This window comes from Pongo pygmaeus, chromosome 3, assembly GCF_028885625.2.
Source record: "Pongo pygmaeus isolate AG05252 chromosome 3, NHGRI_mPonPyg2-v2.0_pri, whole genome shotgun sequence".
NCBI classification, from domain to species: domain Eukaryota; kingdom Metazoa; phylum Chordata; class Mammalia; order Primates; family Hominidae; genus Pongo; species Pongo pygmaeus.
Window position 1 is genome coordinate 67901788 of NC_072376.2, and position 23495 is coordinate 67925282.

Genomic DNA, 23495 nt, shown 5'->3' on the forward strand with positions numbered 1-23495 from the left:
GGTCATGCTCCTTAGTTAGTAGAATGCCAATGTTGGGGAGAAAGCGACTTAACCTATTTTTGAAAGTATGAGTTGTCCCAGCAAAAAACATTTAATTATTGCATTTTGGGTCAAATTTACATTTTCTCCCCTATGCTTTAAGGAATTTCCTTTGCACGCAAACTTTCATAGTAATTTCATTAGTCTTTGTAGCCAAATCTGATTTTTTTTTTTTTTTTTTAGACAGTCTTGCTCTGTCACTCAGGTTAGAGTGCAATGGCGCAATTTTGGCTCACTGCAACCTCCACCTCCCGTGTTCAAGCGATCTCCTACCTCAGCCTCCCGAGTAGCTGGGATTACAGGCATGTGCCACCATGCCCAGCTAATTTTTTAGTAGAGACAGGTTTTTGCCATGTTGGCCAGAGCTCCAGACCTCAGGTGATCCACCCGCTTCGGCCTCCCAAAGTGTGGGGATTACAGGCGTGAGCCACTGCACCAGGCCTCAAATCTGCTTTTATATGTTCTCCCTGTATCATCTGGATGAACTGTTCAGCCAGTCTTTGTTTAAGTATGCATCAGTACAACCAGTGTTTTAAAAACGTTACCAGCACATTGCCAGTGTCTTTCTTTAACAGTGTAACTTGGTGTACCTGAAGCAGGACAGGTTGGGAGGGAAAACTGGGACCATTTTATCTCAGAATTCCTGGCCTCATTTTTTTTTGCACTCAGCAGTAACCTCCTTTGTAGAAGCCTGGACCCAGCAGCTCTGCTTCCTTGGCAGGTTAATGATAACGGAGTAGTAACACGGTAGAGGTGGTGTGCCCTCCATCCTCGTGAGCTTTCTTCTTCACTTGATCCTTTTTCTCTGGGATGTAGGTGTTAAGTGACATCAAATATTAACTCAAAAACAATTGGTTTTCTGAATAATTACGCTGAACGTAGTCCATCAATGCCCAGGTGTGGTAAGTAGTAATTTCCACTGGGAAAGCTGGAAATAATTTTCTGCAAGTAAATGCTGCCCATGATATAATAGGAAGAATATTGGCTTTAATGTAATACAGACCTCGGTTTGAATTCTGCCTGTGCTACTCCCTAGCTTGTGTGATCTTGGGCAAGTTACTTGCGCTCTCTGAGCCTCCATTTCCCCATCTGTAAAGTGGGGGGTCATAATGGCTTCTACCCTTTGGGTGATAATGAAGGGTAAATGAGAGCACCTATTTAAAACCCTGACATGAAGCTGAAACATACTGTGGACACTCGGTAAATGTTAGTTCCTTTCCCTTCCCAGGAGTTGTCCACTGAATTGGGGCCAAGCGTTACTGAAGGGTGTCTGGGGAAAGGTGAGATACTGAGTAGGAGAGAAAAGAATGGAAGGAGGAAAGCTAAGTCCTGGAATATAGGGCATTGTGTTGGTGAAATACTGACTTATGATTTTAAAACAAACTTTTTAGCCATTTTGCACAGGTCTCTGCTTAGCCCTGTGAAGTGAGTTATTCAAGGCATGGGGATTCTGCCCTGGCTAAGAAAAATACAAATGCAGATAGTGGAGAGAGAGAAAAAAAAGAAAGAATTAAGGCCATTTCCTAGTTTGTGTAAGGATTGTGGGATCTGTGTTTATTAATAGCTTCATTTATGTTCCCTTTGAATGGAAATTTATGAAAGTTCCAGCTTCTCTGTACAAAGAGATTTGTCTCCTGTTACATAATTGTGTCAAAGTAGATTAAAATATAAAAATAGGAAGGCTTCTATCTTAGCATACGTAGAAATGTCATGTTAAGTATGGCAGAGCATCTGTCTCGCTCTTGGGTAAACGACACACAAGCCAACAACCAGTTTTGAGAAGGTGTTCATGTTCTATTTTAATCTTACATACCATTTCGTAATCTGTGTTATTAATCTTGTTAGTTATTTCCTTAGAATTTTTTTCTTTAAATTTTACTGTGCACAACAAATTCTAAAGTGATAGTCTCAGCTGTGTTCTTCTACAGAGGTGGTCTTATAGTCAGTAGAAAATCAGTGAGACGTTTTCCCTCTTTAATAATAATCTCAGTATCCATGCTTTGTGAGAGGTATAAAATGTTACTGGGTGGGCCCTAATGTGATTGCAGGCTAGGAACTTGGGTAGTATTGTATTGGCACAATTGCTGCCTTGGCAGAAGCAAGATCAAGGGCCATTTAGAAGTCCAGAGGGTGGGAAGCTGGGAGGGTGACATGAGGCAGCATATCTTTGCCTGCGTTGCTCGGGGTTAAGTGAGGAAATGTGGTCTGAGCCAGTGGGCAGGAGTACTGGAATATTGAAAAATGAAAACCAGCCCCCGTTCAGTTTAGGCTGTTTCAGCCAAGCAAGTGGTTCCTAATTACTGGATTTCTTTTTGGTTCAGATTTTTACTTTCCCTGTCGTGGGAGTTTTGATGTGTTGCAATGTGCATCTTTTATTTAGCCAGCTGCTTTCCTGGGTCTCCGCAGTATGTAGATTTTTTCCCCTTCTCTTTCTCTTTTTTTTTAAGCACCAGCAGGTCTCATTAGACTCTTTATTGAGGCAGAGTGCTTATTATCATTTTAGAGACTTTGATGGGCTAGAGAAGCACCGGAATGATGTGCATTTTTCTTCATTTCTCTGTGGATCAGATGGTCACTGGTGTTTAGAGTAGTTAACTAGTTTTCTAATATGGTGAGCTGGACTCCAATACAGGGACATCCGGGCCAGTTCACGGAGCAGGGACCTTCTCACCCTCACCACTTATTCCAGAGGTGGCTCATCCCTAGGCGATGACTTGAACCATCCCTCTTGTCCCTTGGCAGTTTGGAAACACATGCTACTGTAACTCCGTGCTTCAGGCATTGTACTTCTGCCGTCCGTTCCGGGAGAATGTGTTGGCATACAAGGCCCAGCAAAAGAAGAAGGAAAACTTGCTGACGTGCCTGGCGGACCTTTTCCACAGCATTGCCACGCAGAAGAAGAAGGTTGGCGTCATCCCACCAAAGAAGTTCATTTCAAGGCTGAGAAAAGAGAATGGTGAGTACTATGCAGTATAATGTATTTAAGCCTCTGAAATAAGGAGAATTGATGGTTCTGTATCTCCTCAAAAGGAAGAGCTGGGATTTTTTTGAAAAGGGAAAATAAGCATGGTTAACTACTCGGTGTCATTTTTTAAGAAACAACATTTCTTCTCTGCCCAGTAAACATAAAACAAAACTGGGTTAGAAACATGCTTAAAAATGCACATTTATTATTCCAATTTAGAATGACCATTTTATTTGCTCCATTCTGGGCAGTATCATTGTAAGAGAGACTAGTGTCCAAGGCAGCCTTCGGAGTGGGATACTCATTGGCCTAAATTAGTTGATGCAATAATTGAATAAAATAGTACTGGCTTATACACTTGTCATAGGTGATTAAAATAAGTGCCTATTATCTAATCAGAGCCTCTTCTGTTTTAAATATAATACCTCTGATTTTCATTTGCCTGAGGTAATTGAAAGATATCAAATTGATTGCTTTATATGGTTTTTAAAAGTCCTGATTTTTCTGGTTTTTCTATCTTCTTCTTCTGGGGGATTGGTAGTAGAAACTAGGTGTGTATTCCAGAAGTTTTGTATTGGCAATTTTTATGACAATAAAGATATTTGTTATGGCAATTACTATTTATCTTAGATTCAGCCTGCCTTCATCAGACGTGCATGGTTAATCAGGTATTTGTTTTATAAAGTCTCTTTTAATTTGGTTGCTATATTTTGAAGTTACAGTTTATACATACCAGAATAAAACTAATTTCAGTGGAGAAGGAAGCAGAGCACTCTGTCGAGTTGTGAATGTGATTAATAATGAAGGTTCACAGCTGCATTCATCTCTTGATTGTTTGTCCTTATGGCAGGGAGCAGCACTAGGCTTCTGGAATCATTTGTATTTGGTTTCAGAACACTATCAGATAGATGCGTGCTCACACATATCCCTCATCTCCCTTCTGTGTTTCATCTAAGCTGCTTCCAGGCTGGGCCAGGGTTTAATATGATCTTTGGGAGGACACCCCAGTTGCTCTGAATAAATTACCCAATGAATAATTAATTGATCATTGGTAGTTATATCATATTAAAAATTGATATTTTATCAGGGAACTTATCTGGTAACTTCTGTTCCTTTGTAGAACAAATAGAACTTTTGGTAGTTTTATATAAATGTGATGACTTTAGGGAGATATGGGAAATTTTGTTCTTGGTGCGTGGCAGAAAATGGAAATGAATTAAAAAAACTCTTTGGAAACTTACTCATTGAAGCTGCCTGGTAGAGATGAGTATATTTATATTCCATACCTGTCCATCCTTTCAGTATAAAAGTTGAAGTATGGGCCAGGCGCGGTGGCTCATGCCTGTAATCCCCGCACTTTGGGAGGCCAAGGCGGGCAAATCACAAGGTCAAGAGATTGAGACCATCCTGGCCAACATGGTGAACCTGGTCTCTACTAAAAATACAAAAATTAGCTGGGTGTGGTGGCATGCACCTGTAGTCCCAGCAACTCAGGAGGCTGAGGCAGGAGAATTGCTTGAACCCAGGAGGCAGAGGTTGCAGTGAACCCAGATCATGCCACTACACTCTAGCCTGGCGACACAGCGAGACTCCGTCTCAAAAAAAAAATATTTAAGTATGGCATGTAACACTAATTACGTCCATTTGCTTTTCAAGAACCAGAGACTGAAATAACCACCTTCTCCTTTCCAGATCTCTTTGATAACTACATGCAGCAGGATGCTCATGAATTTTTAAATTATTTGCTAAACACTATTGCGGACATCCTGCAGGAGGAGAAGAAACAGGAAAAACAAAATGGAAAATTAAAAAATGGCAACATGAACGAACCTGCAGAAAATAATAAACCAGAACTCACCTGGGTCCATGAGATTTTTCAGGGAACGCTTACCAATGAAACTCGATGCTTGAACTGTGAAACTGTAAGTACTAGGGGAGCTCTCATGTAACTTGCATGTTCATATTTATGTAGGCTATGTTGCATGTGATTGCAATGTGGTATTACAGCATTTAGCAATTATTTGCAGTGTATGTAAATAATCCTATTTATGCATATGAAACTCAAGTACAAACTTTTGGAAGCACATATCCATCCAGGATGTCTCAGCAGGTCAAAGCTGAATAATAAAGGAAAATTTCCTCAAATGATGAATTGCTTTACACCATGGGCAAATTTTGGGGTCTACAGATTTAATCTATTGAATTGGATGTCAACCAGTTACCTTGCAAAGATTTTGGTCATGGGGAGGTCTTGTGTGATGTAGAACAGGACTATTACCCCAGTTTAGAGGCAATCAGCTGTGGTATGTTGAACTTGAAGTCAGAAGACAGGCTAGACTCCTGTTTTTACAGCAGTTAACTGGGTATTGGGGCAAGTTACTTACAGCACTGTTTTGAGGGTTGGATGAGCTTATGTGTTTGGATGGGTCTGACACATGGTAGGTACATAATGTTAATTGAATTTGAAGACATGTTCTCCAGAGCATGATTCAGGATGTCATATTTTCTTGGCATGTATAACTTCAACTCTGTGGGTGGCCTCATATTTTGCTGCTTAAGAACTGAGCTCTGGAGCCAGGCTGCCCAAGTTTGTATGCTGGCTTTTCTGCTTATTAGCTAGTGGACCCTGTGCAAATTATTAATCTTCTCTGTCCTCACTTTCCTCATCTATAAAATAGGGATGATGAGAATGCCCATCTTGGAGGGTTGGTGGGAGGATTAAATGAGTTGACACCTAGAGCCATGCTTGGCACATGGCAAGTAGGCAATAAATGTCAGGTATTATTTTTTATTATAACTACTACTGACAGAATAGAAAGTCTATGGGTTCATTAGGGATCTCAGAGTTTTCCTGACATTGTATGGAAAATTCTATAAGATTGTGCATTTTTCTGGAAAGAGAGGTAGTAGCTTTTGTCAGATTCTGCAAAGAGCCTGTGTCTTAGTCTGGTCTGCTACAACGCAATCCATCATGGGTTGCTTAACAACAGAAATTCATTTCTCACAGTTCTGGAGGCTGGAAGTCCCAGATGAAGGTGCTAGCAGGGTCAGGTTCTTGGTGAGGACCTTCTTTCTGCCTTGCAGACAGCTGCCTTCTGGCTGTGTCCTCACTTGGTGGAGATAGAGAAAGCAAGCTCTCTCGGGTCTCCTTTTATAAGGGTACAAATCTTATCTTGAGGGCTCCACCCTCATGACCTGTTTGCCTCCCAGAGGCCCATCTCCAAATACCATCCTATTAGAGATGAGGGTTTCAACATATGAATTTTGGGAGGACACAGACATTCAGTCCATTGTGAGCTGTGACCCAGAAATGTTTAAGAAATGTAGATTTACACATCAACATCTATGTAAAGGGAGAAGTTTTTAGGTTTTGGCAGTCTTTCTTCCATCCTTTTAAACAATTTTTGAGTCAAGCATTCTGTTTTACCCATTGTAGAAGCAATGAGAAAACACAGCTAAACAAAAAGAGACTAAAAGTTACCAATAATCTTCCCACCCAGAATTGATGAATTTGTAACGTTCTAAAAATTGTGATCACATTAGCCCAGAGATAACCACTTGAACATTTAAAAATATATCCTGTCAAAACATTTTCTGCACATAAATATGCCAATAAGTATCCAGAGGTCTTCCCTCCCTGCTACCATCTCTGTATTGCTCTCTCTTCTTCTCTCCCTCCCATTTTCCCTCTGTTCCTTTCTACTTTATATTCCAGTAAAATTCAAATGAATACAAAAGTAGAGGCAGTAGTACGGTATTTCCCATGTGTGTATTATTCAGGATCAGTGATTGTTAACACTTTGGCCAATCCTGATCCTCCCCGCCAAACCCCCCCCAACCCACCCTTTTTTCCTTGCAATTTATTTTTTGAAGAAATCAGGGTGTTTGTCCTATAGCATTTCCCACATGCTGGAAACATTCTTGTGGTGTACTTTAACATGTATGATAAAATGGCAGTATGTTTCTACCACCCTACTCTTTGTTTTTATTTTTATTTTATTAAAAAAATTTTTTTTGAAACAGAGTCTCACTCTGCTGGCCAGGCTGGAGTACAGTGGCTTGATCTCAGCTCACTCTAACCGCTGCCTCCCGGGTTCAAGTGATTCTCCTGCCTAAGCAGGAGCTGGGATTACAGGCGCCGGCCACCACGCCTGGCTAACTCTTGTATTTTTAGTAGAGATGGGATTTCACCGTGTTGGCCAGGCTGGTTTCGAACTCCTGACCTCAAGTAATCTGCCTGCTTTGGCCTCCCAAAGTGCTGGGATTACAGGTGTGAGCCACTGCACCTGGCCCCTACTCTTTGTTTTTATTTAATTCATTTATTTTATATTCATTTTTCTCTCTTCTTTTGGATCAATGAAATATTTTTCATTTTTTTGGCATCTAATGTATTACATTTCCAAATTCATTTAGAGGTTACTCTAGAGATTACAACATGCATCCTTGACTTATTTCATTTTTTTTCCACTTTTCCAACAGCTAGAGCCTTTAATATACTTTATCGCCCTCTCTGTCTTTTGTGTTACCATTTTGTGATGAACTCATGAATTTTAACATATTTCATGTGTTTTAATCCATTATAGTTTTTTATTCCTTTTGATATTCAGTTTATTTTCAGAATAACTTTGTATACTTTTAAACATCAAAATTAGGGCTATATTGTAAATATGACAGTTGACAGATTTTCAGTCTTTTTCATTTAATAAGGGTGTACTCCTTCGCACCATCCTTACCTCACCTCTTACATCTATTCTGTTGCCACTCCCTGTCTGCTCTATCTCCCTTAAGATACTTTTCTTCCTCCCTGCCACTCCCATCCTGGCTCAGGCACCCATCAACTCTTGGCTGGCAGTCTCAACTAAGCTACTGTAGTAACTCCTACTGCATTCTCTGCTTTTTCCTCTGGCCTTCCTCCATGTTACTCTCCTACCTAAAGTATAGTAGTGGCCTGCAGTCTCACTGAAAATACCACTGCCTACAAATTCTTATGTAAGCTGGCTCTGTCTGTCTCTGCAGGGTCATCTTTGCCATTCTGTTTCTTACTCTAGCTTTAGTGTAGCTTCTCAAGCCTTTCAAATCCCTTCCTGCTTCAGGTCCTTTGCACATGCCACTCTCTGTCTGGAATGCACACCACCTGCCCCTATTGCTTGACTAAATCCTCTTCAGGTTTCAACTTGTGTTAAAACCCGAGAGAGGCCTTCTCTGAACTTCCAACTTAATGAAGTCACCTTGTATCATCTTACAATAGTCTACTTTTCTGTGATAGCACTTTGTTGTATTTATATATTTATCTATATGTATTTCGTATGCAGCATCTATCTTCCTTACTAAACTGTAAGATTGATGAGGACAGGGATAGTGTCGGTCTTGCTTCTCTCTCTGGTGCCCAAGGAGTATTTGATATATAATAATTAATAAATAGTTGAGTGAATAAATAGATGAAAATGTTTGTCATGTTTCTTGAAGAAGAAAACTATATGCTATGGGAAAAGATTTTGATTTATTTCATGAGGTAGAATTGAGGAATGATTCATAGTAAAGCCTGGTCTAGACTGGTAAGTCTTGAAATTATTTTTTAAATTAGGAAATATATCATTTTTATAAAGAAGCGTATGTGTGTGTATAATGTATGTTTATATATAGGCCACATATACATTTTAAAGAATAGTTTAAAAAATCCATATGCCCAACACCTATAAAAAAATGGAACATTAACAATAACTTTGAAACCCTCTGTGTACTTCTTTGCAATTTAATTTTCCTCTCAATCTCATCCTTTGCCCAGGAGGTAATCACTGTCTTCCATTTTGTGTGTCAATACTATCTTTTCTTTGTAGTTATACATACATATGCATGTGTATTTCTAGACATTTACTTAGTTCTGCATGTTTATGGCTTTTATATAGATGAAATCACATACATGTATTCTTCTAAACTTGCTATTATCATTAAAGGTTATATTAATATTTTTGAGAATTGGCCATTTCTTTGTAGCGTGGTTCATTCATTGTTATCATTTTGTAGTATACCATTGTAGGAATATACTGCAGTTTGTTTTTCTATTCTTCTATGGTGTGTCTAGTTTTTGGCTTGTAGACAGTGCTGCTACAAACTATCTCCTGGCCCACATGGGCAAAATTCTCTCTGGGGTATCCTTTTGGGAGCAGAATTGCTGGCCATAGGGCATGTGCATCTTCAGATTTCCTAGGTAGTGCCAAATTGTTTCTAAAGTGGTGGTAAGTTAGTTACATTAGTAGAGGTTTATTTTTTTACGTGTGTGAGACAGAGTCTTGCTCTGTTACCCAGGCTGGAGTGTAGTGGCACGATCTTGGCTCACTGCAACCTCTGAGACAATTCTCCTGTCTCAGCCTCTGGAGTAGCCAGGATTACAGGTGCGTACCACCACGCCCGGCTAATTTTTGTATTTTTAGTAGAGATGAGGTTTTACCGTGTTGGTCAGGCTGGTCCTGAACACCTGACCTCAGGTGATCTGCCCACCTCAGCCTCACAAAGTGCTGGGATTACATACGTGAGCCACAGCATGCAGTCACATTGATAGAGTTTCTAATGTTGACCCCACTTTGTATTTTTGTTATAAAGTGAATTGGGGCTTTATCTTTTATATACATCGTTGGATTGTGAGATCTAAGATTTTTAGGGTTTTTTGTCACTATGTTTATTGCTGAGATTGGCTTGAACTTTTTCTTTCTCTACTGTACTTGTCTGGTTTTGCTATCAACATTCTTGTAAAATTAGTTCTCTCTTTTCTTTGGAAGAGCTTCTATAAGTTTTTATCTATCTGTTCTTTGAATGTTTGATAGAACTGATGACCTATTTTTGCATATCTGAAATATATAGTTCAGTTTGGCTTGTTTTTGATATTTTGATACATATAAATATGTATCCTTTGTGTTTTGCCTTTTGCTCCTCAGTATCCTTTGTGAGATACATTTGTGTTGTTGCATGATGCTTTAGTTTATTCATTTTTATTGCTGTATGGTATTCTATTGCATGAATATGCCACAGTTTACTAATTCATTTTGCTGTTGATGGATATTTGGCTGTTGCCAGTTTGGGGCAATATGAACAATGCAGCTATAAGCATTTTAATACATTTACTCTAGTGCACCTGAACCCAGTTTCTCTAGGATATGCACATCAAGTAAATTTGTTAGGTCATATGGTATGCTTTTCATTAACATCATTAGAAAGTGTCAAATTCCCAAAATGGTTATACCACTTTACACACTGAGTATATGAGTGAGTGCTTTCATTTCTCTACATCATCTATCCCTGCTATTCTCATGTCTTCACTTTTGCTAATCTAGTGGCTTTGTACAGTATTCTTTTATTCAGTAAATATTTGGGTTTTTTTTCCACATTTGCTTTGTAAAAGCCTGAGGCACTGAGGGTACAGTGAGAGCCCTGCCTTTCTGGAACTTCCAGCATGGAGACAGACTTTAATGACAAAATGAATAATTTAAGTAATTATAATTGCAAGAAGAAGAATTATAATTGCAAGAAGTAATTATAATTGAAGAAGAAGAACAGATTACTTCATGAGTTTATGATATGGAAACCAGAACAAGGGGGCTTCAGTTCCTGCATTTGTAGCCAGAAAACCTGCACCAGACTCTACAGTAACACTGTTGCTAAATCCATCTTTACTCTATGTGGATTTTCAGGAAGACTCAGAAGATGGGCTCAGACACATCTGTAGTTGTTGTTGTTGTTTTTCTATGAAAAGGTCAGCTGACCCTAATAAATGCAAATATTGCATTGTCAAGTATTTATATTGCAAAGCTTTTACCTAGCTTGTTATTTCCTGGAGGGTTATCTTGAGTGGGAAGCCTGTGCCCAAAAATGCCTTTGAAAATTTTGGATGATACTGTAGTATTTGTTATAATGAGATTCCAACTGTTTATACTTGCTTTGTAGAAGTAGATGAGTGTGCAGGTATGTCTTTCTGGAAAATGGGGCAATCTGAAAAACCTGCTTTTCTTCCCCCTGAAATGATGAGATGATTTCAGGCAAGAGTGTTTTTTCTCTGGAATTACTTGGATAATTACCTCCATTTTCTTATATCCTTCAACTGGATGGGATCCTAGCAGTCATTTAATCTTTTTTTTCTACCAGTGCTGAGTCCCTTCTGTGATAGCCTAGCCAGTTTGGTCAACAGCATCTGATGGACCCCGTCCAGAGGCAGGGAATCAATCTCCCAAGGCGTTGCATTCCATTTTTAGAAAGCTCTAATTGTTAGAAAGCCCTGTACTTTCTAAGAAAACACAGAGCCTGCAGGCTTTTTCTGTTACTATAAAGTGTTGAGGACTTAGTGTGCAAGAAGACCAAATGGGAAAGATTTCCTTCACCTGGATGAAAAACAAGGCGCCTCTTTTGAGTAACATCCTTTGCCTAGGGCAGACGGCCTTTAGATGGTGCTTCAGTCAGAATTGCCAAGACCCATGTTTGTGAAGTCTCACTGTAGGATTAAATGGCACTAGATCCTGAGCAGCAAATTAGCCCCTGGGGGCACCTTGCCATTGTCGCTGCCTCAGCTGCTAGTTCCTTCAATCCTGGAAAACCTTTTTGCCAGCCTTCATGCTTTCAGAAAACAATGATTTTCTTTTTCTTTTTTTTTTCCCGGGTCTCACCCTTTGTAAATGTTGCTTATGATTGCAGTGCAAATGTCAACTGAGGAATTTATGGAGACAAACAGTTTCCTTCTCCAATAGACTTGGAGAGACTATTTTAAGGGGTAATTCATTGTTAACTTTTCCAGGTAACCTTGATAAAGGCACTTAAGAATTGGGGCTTGGGGATTTTCCACTGTAGCCTTGCATGCTCCCTTGGTTATTCTTTTGTTTGGTTCGTAAGATTTGTTAGCCCAGTTGGAGCTTAATTTTGCTGCTGTTTATTTTAATTTTCCCTCTTTCCATTTAAGCTGAGCTTTTGCTCTACAAATCTCTGGTTTTTCTGTGCTTCTCAGTGGCTTTAACATGTTTGTATCTGTTACTGGAGCCAAAAGGTTGTTTTAAGAACTGCTTTATTAAGTACCAATTTTACAGCTCCTCATTGCTTTGTTTGCAGAGGTTCAAATTGATTCAGTAGAGCTTTTGAGGCTTTCGCAGATAGGAGTAGGGCTGGGTAATGGAGGGAGGTGTGATACTCGGTGGAGATTCTGAGTCCCAGAGATTCATTCAAATTGGTTGTAGTTGCACTTTTCCAAAGCCCACCATTGGGTACCTTTTAAAGCCAGCGCATTTTCGGCTCATGATTGAACAGTGCAGAACAGCCACCTCATCACCTTTTCTACTAAGCCCAAGAAAGGAATATGGGGATTTAGAAGCTGACTTTATTTATTTATTTATTTAGAGTTAGAGTCTCTCTCTGTTGCCGAGGCTGGAATACAGTGGTGCACACCACCATGACTGGCTATTCAATAAGATTTTTTTTTTGAGATGGAGTCTCACTCTGTCACCCAGGCTGGAGTGTGGTGGCGTGATCTTGGCTTACTGCAACCTCCGCTTCCCGGGTTCAAGCGCTTTTGCTGCCTCAGCCTCCCGAATAGCTGGAATTATAGGCGCCTGCCACATGCCTGGTTAATTTTTGTATTTTTTAGTAGAGACAGGGTTTCACCATGTTGGCCAGGCTGGTCTTAAACTCCCGACCTCAGATGATCTGCCCACCTGAGCCTTCCAAAGTGCTGGGATTACAGGCGTTTTTGTAGAGTCTGGGCCTCACTATGTTGCCCAGCCTGGTCTTGAACTCCTGGCCTTAAGTAATTCTCCCACCTTAGCCCTCCAAAGCACTGGGATTATAGGCGTGAGCCACTACTGTGCCTGGCCTGAATATGATTTTAATTACTTAAGGATTTAGCAAAGCTCATGATTTATATGTATACCCTATATGTAATCTGTTTTACTAACTGATTTGTAGTTAATTACTTTAAAAAGAATATTAAGTGAGGTCTCTTTATGCTTTTAAACTAAGAGTTTTTGAGAGACCTCCATGCTCAAAATTGAGGGAGAAGAAAGGAGAATAAGATATAGCTTGTACTTGCTAAGAGTATTGGAGTCTTTTAGTGATAGATGTTTCCTTGGAGACAAGCTGTATTTTCAGTTAGACCAGAATGAGATCCTTGTGTGTGGGAAGAAAATGGTTTTCTTTTGTGGCAGCTTTCTTAGAAGAGAGAGAAGCAAAAAAAACCCAACAACAACAAAAAAACCCCACAGAACCCCCAAACCAACACCCTTCCTCCACACCCCACCCCAAAAAAACCACATTATTTGATCATTAATTGCTTTTGACTATGTCAGTCTGGGGCAAGGAGAGAGAAAAATCCAAACGGAAAGGTTTTGCACCATGTTTTGATAGCCCCTGCAGGGGTGATTCCTCTGAGCAGTGCTTTCACACACTCTAATTCTAGTAGCAGTTTGCATTTGGAATTGAGAGAGGTACAGTGACTTTTTTCAGTTAATGAATTACATTTGTTCCATTTCTCCTTCTCTCCAAAACGATTAAGTTCAGAAAAAGATTTGCATCCAACAGGACAAAATGTTTTTGTTTTTATTACCTTCTTCGTATAAGAGTTTAAGTAGAATGAGATCCTAGTTATCTAATTTATTTATGGTTTCAGTTGGCTATAATCCTCTTATTTCAGAGAAGGGCCATTTAGGTTAAGAAAAAAGTTCTGCTAATTAAGGAACATACTGTGGATTATTTTTAAAAATTAGAAACAGAAATGAATAAAAAATCATAATTCTGCCACTCAGATGCCACTGTTGTCATTTAGATATCTTTCCATTTGTTCAGTCTTCTGTTCAGTTATTATTTATTTAGTAAATATTTATTTCCTATTAAATGCTGGGAATTATTTTAGGTACTAAGGATATAGCAGTTAAAGTAGAAAAATGGTCCCTTTTGTTTACTAGCATACAGATATAAAGCTATAAATTTCCCTTTAAGCACTGGTTTAGCTGCATGCTACAAATTTTGATGGTATGTTTTCTTTGGCATTAGTTCAAAATATTTTATAATTTCTCCTGTGATCTTTTTTATTTGATCCATACACTAATTAGAAGTATGCTGTTTAATTTCCAAATATTTGAGATTTTCTTATATATCCTAATAGTATTGATTTCTAATTTTGTTGTAGTTAGGGAATATATTCTGTATGATTTCAGTTTTAAATTTATTGAGATATGTCTTATGTCCTTCCACATGGTCTGTCCTGGTAAATGTACCATCTGCCCTTGAAAACAGGATCTCTCAGCCAGGCACGGTGGCTCATGCCTATAATCCTAGCACTTTGGGAGGCTGAGGCGAGCGGATCACCTGAGGTTGGGAGTTTGAGACCAGCCTAGCCAACATGGTGAAACCCTGTCTCTACTAAAAATACAAAAATTAGACAGGTGTGGTGGCGCCTGCCTGTAATTCCAGCTAGTTGGGAGGATGAGGCACAAGAATCACTTGAACTCAGGAGGTGGAGGTTGTAGTGAGCTGAGATTGCACCACTGCACTCCAGCCTGGGTGACAAAGCGAGACTCCCTCAAAGAAGAAGGAAAGAAAGAAAGGAAGGAAGGAAGGAAGGAAAGAAAGAAAGAAATACAAGATCTCTTAGTGTCAGAACTATTGACATTTTGGATCAGATAATTCTTTGTTGTTGGGGACAGCCCTGTGCATTATAGGATGTTAAGCAGCATCTCTGGCTTCTACCTGCTAGATGTCAGTAGCATCTCCCAAGATACAACATTGAAAAATGTTTCCAGACATTGTCAGATGTCTCCTGGAAGCCAAATTTCCCCTGTTGAGAACTTCTGAGTTGAAAAGAATATTTGGCAGTTGTTGGGTGTAGCATTCTATAATTGTTAGTTAGATATGTTGATTGATAAAGTTATTCAGATCCTTTATGTCTTAGTTGACTTTCCCCCTACTAGCTTTTCTACTAGTTGCTGAGAAAGGAGCATTAAAATATTTTTGTGGGATTGTCCTGTTTCTCCTTTTAATTCTGTCAATTTTTGTTTTATGAATTTTTTGACTTTTTAAAAACAACTTTAGTGAGGTATAATTTACGTGCCATAAACCTATCCAGTTAGTGATTTTTTTTTCTTTAATTTGCTGAGTTGTGTAACCAGTACTGTAACCTAGTTTTAGAAAATTTTCATCACACCAGTAAGATCCCTCATAACTGGCAGTTAATTCCTGTTTTATTTGAGGTCACTACTAATCTACTTTTTGTCTTTAGAGATTTGCCTTTTCTGGATGTTTCATGTAAATGGAATCATACAATATGTGGTCTTTTATGTATGACTTCCTTCACTTACATAACGTTTTTGGGATTCATTGGTGGTGTAGCATGTATCAGGAGTTTATTCCCTTTTGTTGGTGAAATAGTGTTCCAGCTTCATATGTTTTTGAGGCTCTATTATGGGGGCTCTCCATATTTGACTGTTGTGTTTTTCTGATAAGTTGACATTCTTATCATTAGGAAATGTCCTCTTTTATTTCTCTTAGTAACTTTATCTTAAAATCTATTTTATCTGACATTAGCCCTCTACAAACTTATGCTAACTCTTTGCATAGTATGTTGTTTTTCCAACCATTTACTTTCAACCTGTGTCTTTATATATAAAGTTTAGCTCTTGCGGATGGTATAGAAATTGGTCTTGCCTTAAAAAAACAAATCCTTCCTTCAATTTTTGTCTCTTACTTGTAATTATTAGTCCATTAATGTTTATGGTAATTATTGATATAGTTGGGTTTGGAGCTGCCATTTCATTTGTTTTCTATTTATTTCCTCTATTTTTTGTTCTTCTGTTCCTCTTCTGTATTTTCTTTTTGAATTATTTTTTGAACATATTTTTATTCTTTTTGAATGTATTTTTATAATTCCATTTTAATTTTCCTCTTGATCATTTCTGAGTACATTTTCGCATGCCTGTGTGTATTTTTAGTGATTTTGCTAGAGATTACAATAGATATTCTTCACTTTTCACAGTATCCTTACACATAATAATGATACTATTTCACATAAAATATAGAAAGCATATAAATATATAGGTGTATATTCCCTCTGCTCCCACTCTACCTTGTTCTTTATGCTGTAGTTGTTAGATATATTACATTTATGTAGAATATAAATCCCGCAGGACAGTGTTATGCCTTTTCCTTTAAAGAGGTGTGAATATTATACAAAAATGAAGAGGAAAAAAGTATTTTGTATTTGCACAAATATTTATCATTATTGATGCATTTTATTCTTAAGGATCTGGATTTCAAACTGGTGTCATTTCTCTGGCTTGAAGAATTTCCTTTCACCTTTCTTGTGATTCAGGTCTCTTATATCAATGAATTCTCTTCATTTTGCCTTCATTCTTGAATGATCTGTTTGTGGCATATAGGAATTCCAGGCTAATTATTTTTTTTCTTTCAGCACATGAAAGATGCTTCACTGTCTTCTGGCCTCCATAGTTTCTGATGAGAGGTCAGCTGCCAATTGGATCATCCCATTGTCTTTTTTTTTGGTAGATGTTTCAGATTTGCTTTTTATTTTTGGTTTTCAACAGTTTGGCTGTGAGGCACCTTGGCTTACCTTCTTTGTATTTATCCTGCTTGGTGTTGGTTGAGTATCTTGAATCTATTAATGGATGTCTTTCACCAAATTTGGGAAATATTCAGCCTTTATTTTCTCAAATAGTTCTACTGCCCTATTCTCCCTTTTCTCCCCTTCTAGGACTCTGATTATATGTACAGTATTAGCTAAAAGATTCCTGAGTATCTGTTAATTTTTACTTCAATCTTTTTTCTTTAGTCCTCATTGGATAATTTCCATTGATCTGTCTTCATATTCACTTGTTTTTTCCTCTGTCACCTCCACTTTGCTGTTAAATTCATTCAATGTATTGTGTTTTTCAGTTCCGGAATTTCTATTTGATTCTTTTTTATTGTTTCTGTTTCTTTACTGGGGTTTCACGTTTTTTGATGCATTGTGAGTATATTTTATTTTACTGATGATAGTTATAATGGCTTCTTTAAAATCCTTGTCTGCTAATTCCAACATCTGGGTCATCCCAGGATTGGTCTCAGTTTATTTTCTTTTAACAGTGTCTTAGGTAAGACATTTGTCACATAGTATAACTGTAGATCTTATTCAGAACATTGAGAATATTAAGTGGCAGAGACTCTGGATTCTGTTAGTTTTCTTTTTTTTTTTTTTTTTTTTGAGATGGAGTCTTGCTCTGTCGCCCAGGCTAGAGTGCAGTGGCGAGATCTCGGCTTACTGCAACCTCCGCCTCCTGGGTTCAAGTGATTCCCCTGCCTCAGCCTCCCAAGTAGCTGGGATTACAGGTGCCCACCACCACACCCAGCTAATTTTTGTATTTTTAGTAGAGATGGGGTTTCACCATCTTGGCCAGGCTGGTCTTGAACTCCTGACCTCAAGTGATCCACCTGCCTCAGTCTCCCAAAGTGCTGGGATTACAGGTGTGAGTCACCACACCTGGTCGGATTCTGTTAGTTTTCTTTAATGCATATTGAGTTTCTTTAGTTTTAACAGGCACTTATCTTGGTTGGACCCAAATTATTCACTATGTTTCTTGGGTGACAGCTTGAATCTTGGGTGGCAGCCATTTTGTTAATAGCCAAGTTGCTTTATGTGTATTCCATGCATGGGTGGATCAGGGGTCAGCCACATGTGGGCAGAGTTGTAGATACCCTCTTTCCTTTCTTTCCAGTGGGCATGGTTTCCCAGATTTAGTCTTCTGGCTTGCAGACCGGAAAGACTGCATTTCCCCCTCAGCACCCCAAGCTAAAGGCCATGAAACCATGAACTCGTTGTGTACAGCTCTCCTCCTCCAAGTGTGGACTCCCCGTGTGCTTGCTTGTGTTCACTCTCCAGTACCTTCAGGTAGCTGCTTTTAGTTTTTGGTTATGTGAGTTTATAGTTTCTAGTTTTCTGGAGGAGTATTGGTGTGCTGGGATCTTAGTTACTATGGAAGCCAGTCTTTTGGACTTTCATTTTAGTGAGGGGGAGACAGACAGTAAACATAAAAATAAAACATATAAAAGGATAAGTGGTTGTATCAGTTACCTATTGCTTTGTCACAAACTACCCCAAAACTCTGAGCCTTAAACTATCATTTGTTATTATAACTCATGCAATAGTGGGTTGGCTTGTGGTCGACTAGCCTAGGCTGGACTCAGCTAAACTTGTGTGTTTGTAGTTCAGCTAGCCCACTCACGTGTCTGCAAGATCACTAGGGGTTTTACTCTAGATTGGGCTTGGCTGGAATGCCTTGGTTAGGACAGCTTTTCTCCATGGATCTCTCCTCTTCCTGGGAACAGCAGGCTAGCCTGGGGTTATCCTTCTTACGGTGATGCAAGAGAGCAGTTTCACAAATGCTTGTTCTGGCCTCTGCTGGTGGTAACCTGCCTTCTAGCATCCCACTGGCCAAGGCAAGTCACATGGTCACACTCAGACTTAAGGGTGGCAAAACATAATCACCTCTTGATGAGAGTATCTGTGAAGCCATATGACAAAGAAGCCAGTAGAGGCAATGGTGAGGATTTGGGGCTACTAATGCATTCTACCATGGTAGAAATAAATGTCATTAAAAAATTAAAACAGGATCGTAGAGAATGCCAAGGGAGGGGATGCATGTGTGTAAGTATAAAGATGCCTTTTTTATACAAAATTGGGATTAACTTATATGTAGTTGTATAACCTACTTTTTCAATAAGGGTGATAACCACAATGTAGAAAGCCATTCCCAACTTTTTGACCATTTTAGGCCACTTAAAATGTTTTATCCCTTCCTAATTTATTGAGTCCTTACTTTTTAAAGCACTTCACATGTATTATCTTATTTCCTCCTTACAACAGCCTTATGAGATAGACACTCTTGTTGTCCCCGCTTTACAGATGAGGAAACAGAGGCTGAGTAGCTGGCCTAAAGCCATCGACTTTATAAACTGCAGAGACAGGATATGGATCTGGGCAGTAACCATTCTTGTGTCTCAGTATCCATTCCTGTGTGTACTTTTTTTTTTGAGACAGGGTCTCACTGTGTCACCCAAGCTGGAGTCAATGGCACAATCTCAGCTCACTGCAAGCTCTGCCTCACAGCTTCAAGCAATTCTCCTGCCTCAGCCTCCGAAGTAGCTGGGATTTTTACAGGCATGTGCTACCATGCCTGGCTAATTTTTTGTAGTTTTAGTAGAGATGGGGTTTCACCATGTTGGCCAGGCTGGTCTTGAACTCCTGACCTCAAGTGATCCACCTGCCTCAGTCTCCCAAAGTGCCATGATTACAGGTGTGAGCCACCACGACTGGCCCCCATGTGTACTTCTAAAAGTATAAAAAAGTGTATTCACATCTCTGAATATTTCTTCAGATAACTTCTGGAATTTTGGGTCATAGGGTAGTTGTCACACTTTAAAAAGAATGTTGTTTTCATTTTGCTGCTAAATGACTGAGCACCTGAAGGTTGTTGCCAACTGTTTCTGCTACTCCGGGAACAAGACAGTAAAACCCCAGGGTTGTCAGTGAATTACTGGGAAGTAAGCACTTATTCAGTGAGCTTTGAGATATATGAGATCTAGAATTAGTGTGGAGTGAGTTGTTGAAGGCTGAGAGACAGCTGCGGTCACTGAACCGGCTCAGCTGAGAGCTGCCCACGGTATGGCGGGCCTGTGTGAGCCCAGGCTACAGGTCAGCCCCAGGTCTGGTCATTGTCATGGACAGCACAGGGCTCTGCATGTGATGACCACTTCCTGGCCACAGGACAGCTTTGTGTGTGGTCAGTGCGATTCTCCAGCCCATTGCCTGTCAGGCACCCTGGCCCACCACACAGTTTGAATGATGGGGCAAGGGAGAAAGGGAGTGATTTCAAGGGACTGGCAAAAAGTGGAAACGACTCAACAAGGGATGGTCATCTGGGTGGTAGATTTTATAAGTCTCTTGTCCTTTTTCCATTTCCATTTTTATTACTCTGCAATCTGGGCTATATGGATATTTAATACTCCCTACTTTGAAACGATGAGAAAAATGAATGGAGAGGAAGAGAAATCTGGTTGAGTTTTAACTATTAAAAGCTGTGAGTCAAAACTGGGATAGGGATGAGGTTAAATTGAGAATTTGGGATTTTCTCTAGATTGGGTTGTTTTTGAGGTAACTGGGTGCCAATGAGTATACATGTCCAGGCAGGACTAACTGCAGTTGTGGTTTTTATTGCAGTCAGTGATTACCTATACATGTTCAAAGTTTTATCTACTACATATTTCATGCCTAATATATTGTTTCCTTTTTTTGTTTCAGGTTAGTAGCAAAGATGAAGATTTTCTTGACCTTTCTGTTGATGTGGAGCAGAATACATCCATTACCCACTGTCTAAGGTAACCTTATGAACTCTGAGGTGGTTTGAGCTTTTGATCAGGCTTCTAACTAAGTGGGAGAGAAAATCCTGTATTTCTTCAGGACATAATCTTCCCTTCTCTTAAACCAATATGATCCTATTATTTTCTATCTCTCCTTTCCCAAGAGAGATTATGTGGTCTGGAGAAGAGTCCCACTGAAAAAAAAGAGCATAAAATGGAAGTCATTAGTCGTTAAATTTAAAAATAAAGTGTTAATCTTTAATGCAGATGTAGGCTTTGGCCTTCATCAATCAGTGTTTCTCTTTCTTACACACACACACACACACACACACACAGTCTCTCTCTCTCATACAATTAAGTTAATAAGGGCTATAGATGCCTACCATTACTCTTTTTCTAAGATAATCTATTTTATTATTTTAAATATTATGCACTTTGGGCTGAGAACTAATGAGGGAGTTGCTTGTTCCTCCATCTTCTAAGCATTCAGTGGAGATCATGCAGGGAAAGAAATTCTTTCTCATGAGGGTGGAGAGAAGATAAGGAGCCCTGAGGATAACAATAATGCTTGCCCAGGATTACTGTAGACATTTTTATTGACTTGTGCATTGAAAATGTGCTCAGAGTTGCTGTAAAGACATAATTCCCTTTGAGCCCTCACTCCCTTCTGCCTTTCTTCCTTTCAACAAGAGGCCATGAGTGCTTATAATTTGCCTGGTTTTGTTGTAGACACTGGGGATAGAGGAGTGAACCTGACGAGGGCTGTGCTTTCACAGCACTTACATTCTAGTGGGAATGCACAGACAACGATCAGTGCTTTGAAGGAAATAAAACAAGTTTAGAGAGTGGCTGGTAGTGGAGGTGCCTGTGTAGACCAAGTGGTCAGCATGGGCCTCCCCAAGGCTTGGGGTGTTCCAGCAGGGTGTCAGAGACATTGTTACAGTATCATAATTTTTATGAGTAAGGGCCAGATGACAGAATTTTATTTCAGGAGCTCAGGTTACTTGGAACCTTTTAGAAGAATAGATTAAAAGGATTTGGCTGTGGTGGTTGCAGTTAGAAGGCCGTCTTTCAGGGCAAAGGCACCAACAACAGCTTGGAAGAGCTTCTTGGTTCATCTGAGTGTAATGTATTGTGTGAGCTGGGGGCTGATTTTGTTCCCATTTCCCAGGGCTCTGAGAGTTCCCCACCCTGGCACTGATAGTTTCCTGAGTGCTTCTTATTGGTTTGGCATTTCTGCTTGTGTCCAGGAGTCTAGGACAAGTTTGCAATTTCTTTGTTTGCAAAGAGTTTTATAGGCCATGATGGCCTTTTTTTCCTTCTGAATGCTTCTGTTTATGGAACGAGTTTCTGTATTAGTCCATTCTCAGACTGCTATAAAGACATACCTGAGACTGGGTAATTTATGGAGAAAAAAGGTTTGATTGACTCACAGTTCTGCAGGCTGTACAGGAGGCATGGTTAGGGAGGTCTCAGGAAACTTACAATCATAGTGGAAGCGAAGGGGGAGTAGCCACAGGAGAGAGAGAGCAAAGGGGGAAGCGCTACACACTTTTAAACCCCCAGATCTCATGAGAACTCACTATCTTGAGAACAGCAAGGGGGAAATCTGCCCTCATGATCCAGTCACTTCCTACCAGATACCTCCCCCAACATTGGAGATTACAATTCAACATGAGATTTGGTTGGGGACACAGAGACAAACCATGTTATTCCTCCTCTGTTCCCTCCCAAATCTCATGTCCTTCTCACATTTCAAAACCAATCATGTCTTCCCAGCAGTCCCCCAAAGTCTTAACTCATTCCAGCATTAACTCAAAAGTCCAAGGCCAAAGTCTCATCGGAGACAAAGCAAGTTCTTTCTCTCTCTGAGCTTGTAAAATAAAAAACAAGTTCGCTACTTCCAAGATACAATGGGAGGTACAGGCATTGAGTAAGTGCTCTCATTCCAAATGGGAGAAATTGACCAAAACAAAGGGGCTACAGGCCCCATGCAGGTCTGAGACCCAGCAGGGCAGTTATTAAATCTTAAAGCTCCAAAATAATCTCCTTTGACTCCATGTCTCACATCCGGGGCACACTGACACAAGTGGTGGGCTCCCAAGGCCTCAAGCAGCTTCACCCTTGTGGCTCTGGAGGGTACAGCCCTTGTAGCTGCTTTCACAGGCTGGCATTGAGTGCCTGTAGCTTTTCCAGGTGGACAGGGTGGGCTGTTGGTGGATCTACCATTCTGGGGTCTGAAGGGCAGTGGCCTTCCTCTCACAGCTCCACTAGGCAGTGCCCCAGTGGGGACTCTGTTTGGGAGTTTCAACCCCATATTTCCCCTCCGCACTGCCCTAGTAGAGGCTCTCCATGAGGGCTCCGCCCCTGCAGCAGACTTCTGTCTGGAAAGCCAGACATTTCCATACATTCTCTGAAATCTAGGTGGAGGCTCCCAAACTTCAGCTTTTGCCTTCTGCACACCCGCAGGCCCAACACCACATGGAAGCTGCCAAGGCTTGGGGCTTGCACCCTCTGAAGCAACAGCCCAAGCTGTACCTTGGTGCCTTTTAGCCATAGCTGGAGCTGGAGTGGCTGGGATGTAGGATGCCATGTCCTGAGGCTGCATGGTGCAGTGGAGGCCCTAGGTCTGGCCCATGAAATCATTTTTCCCTCTGTGAGAGAACATTTTAAATGGTTTGTTTTCAAGGCGTAATAAATCTAAGTACTGTCAGCCAGCCTGTGGATGTGACAAACTGCATGGCTCATGCACCTAGAAAGTCACGATAAGTGAACAGGATGTAGAGGAGGGGTCAGCACATAAAAGGGAAGAAAGTTTTGTTATTGGGAAATTGAAACTTAAGCAGGGAAGGGGACTGGGGTATGACCTTATGAGGGAATAATGAAACTTAGGCAATGTCCGGGAAGATTGTAACCCCATAGTATTCAACCAGTGAGGAACTGGGGGAGGGACTTGCATGCTAGGAGATAAATTACCTACTGAAATTACCTACTGTACCTGCCCCTGGTGTGCCTGCGTAACCAGACATCCAATATTGCCAGACCGCCATTAAAAGTCTTGTTTCCACTGTTCTTTGTAACTCTAAGTCCATTCTTTGGGTTTGTGGAAAACGTTAAG

At 40.1% G+C, this 23495-nt stretch overlaps 1 protein-coding gene across 3 annotated transcripts in view; it reads left to right on the forward strand.

The window, feature by feature from the left end:
- Positions 1-23495, forward strand: part of USP46 (ubiquitin specific peptidase 46) — a 67647-nt gene that overhangs the window by 28211 nt on the left and 15941 nt on the right. For all 3 annotated transcript variants that reach the window (XM_054484795.2, XM_054484796.2, XM_054484797.2), the window contains exons 3-5: positions 2782-2995; positions 4697-4926; positions 20319-20395. In XM_054484795.2, the coding sequence (XP_054340770.1) occupies positions 2782-2995; positions 4697-4926; positions 20319-20395 (521 nt within the window). The remainder of the gene's footprint in view (positions 1-2781; positions 2996-4696; positions 4927-20318; positions 20396-23495) is intronic.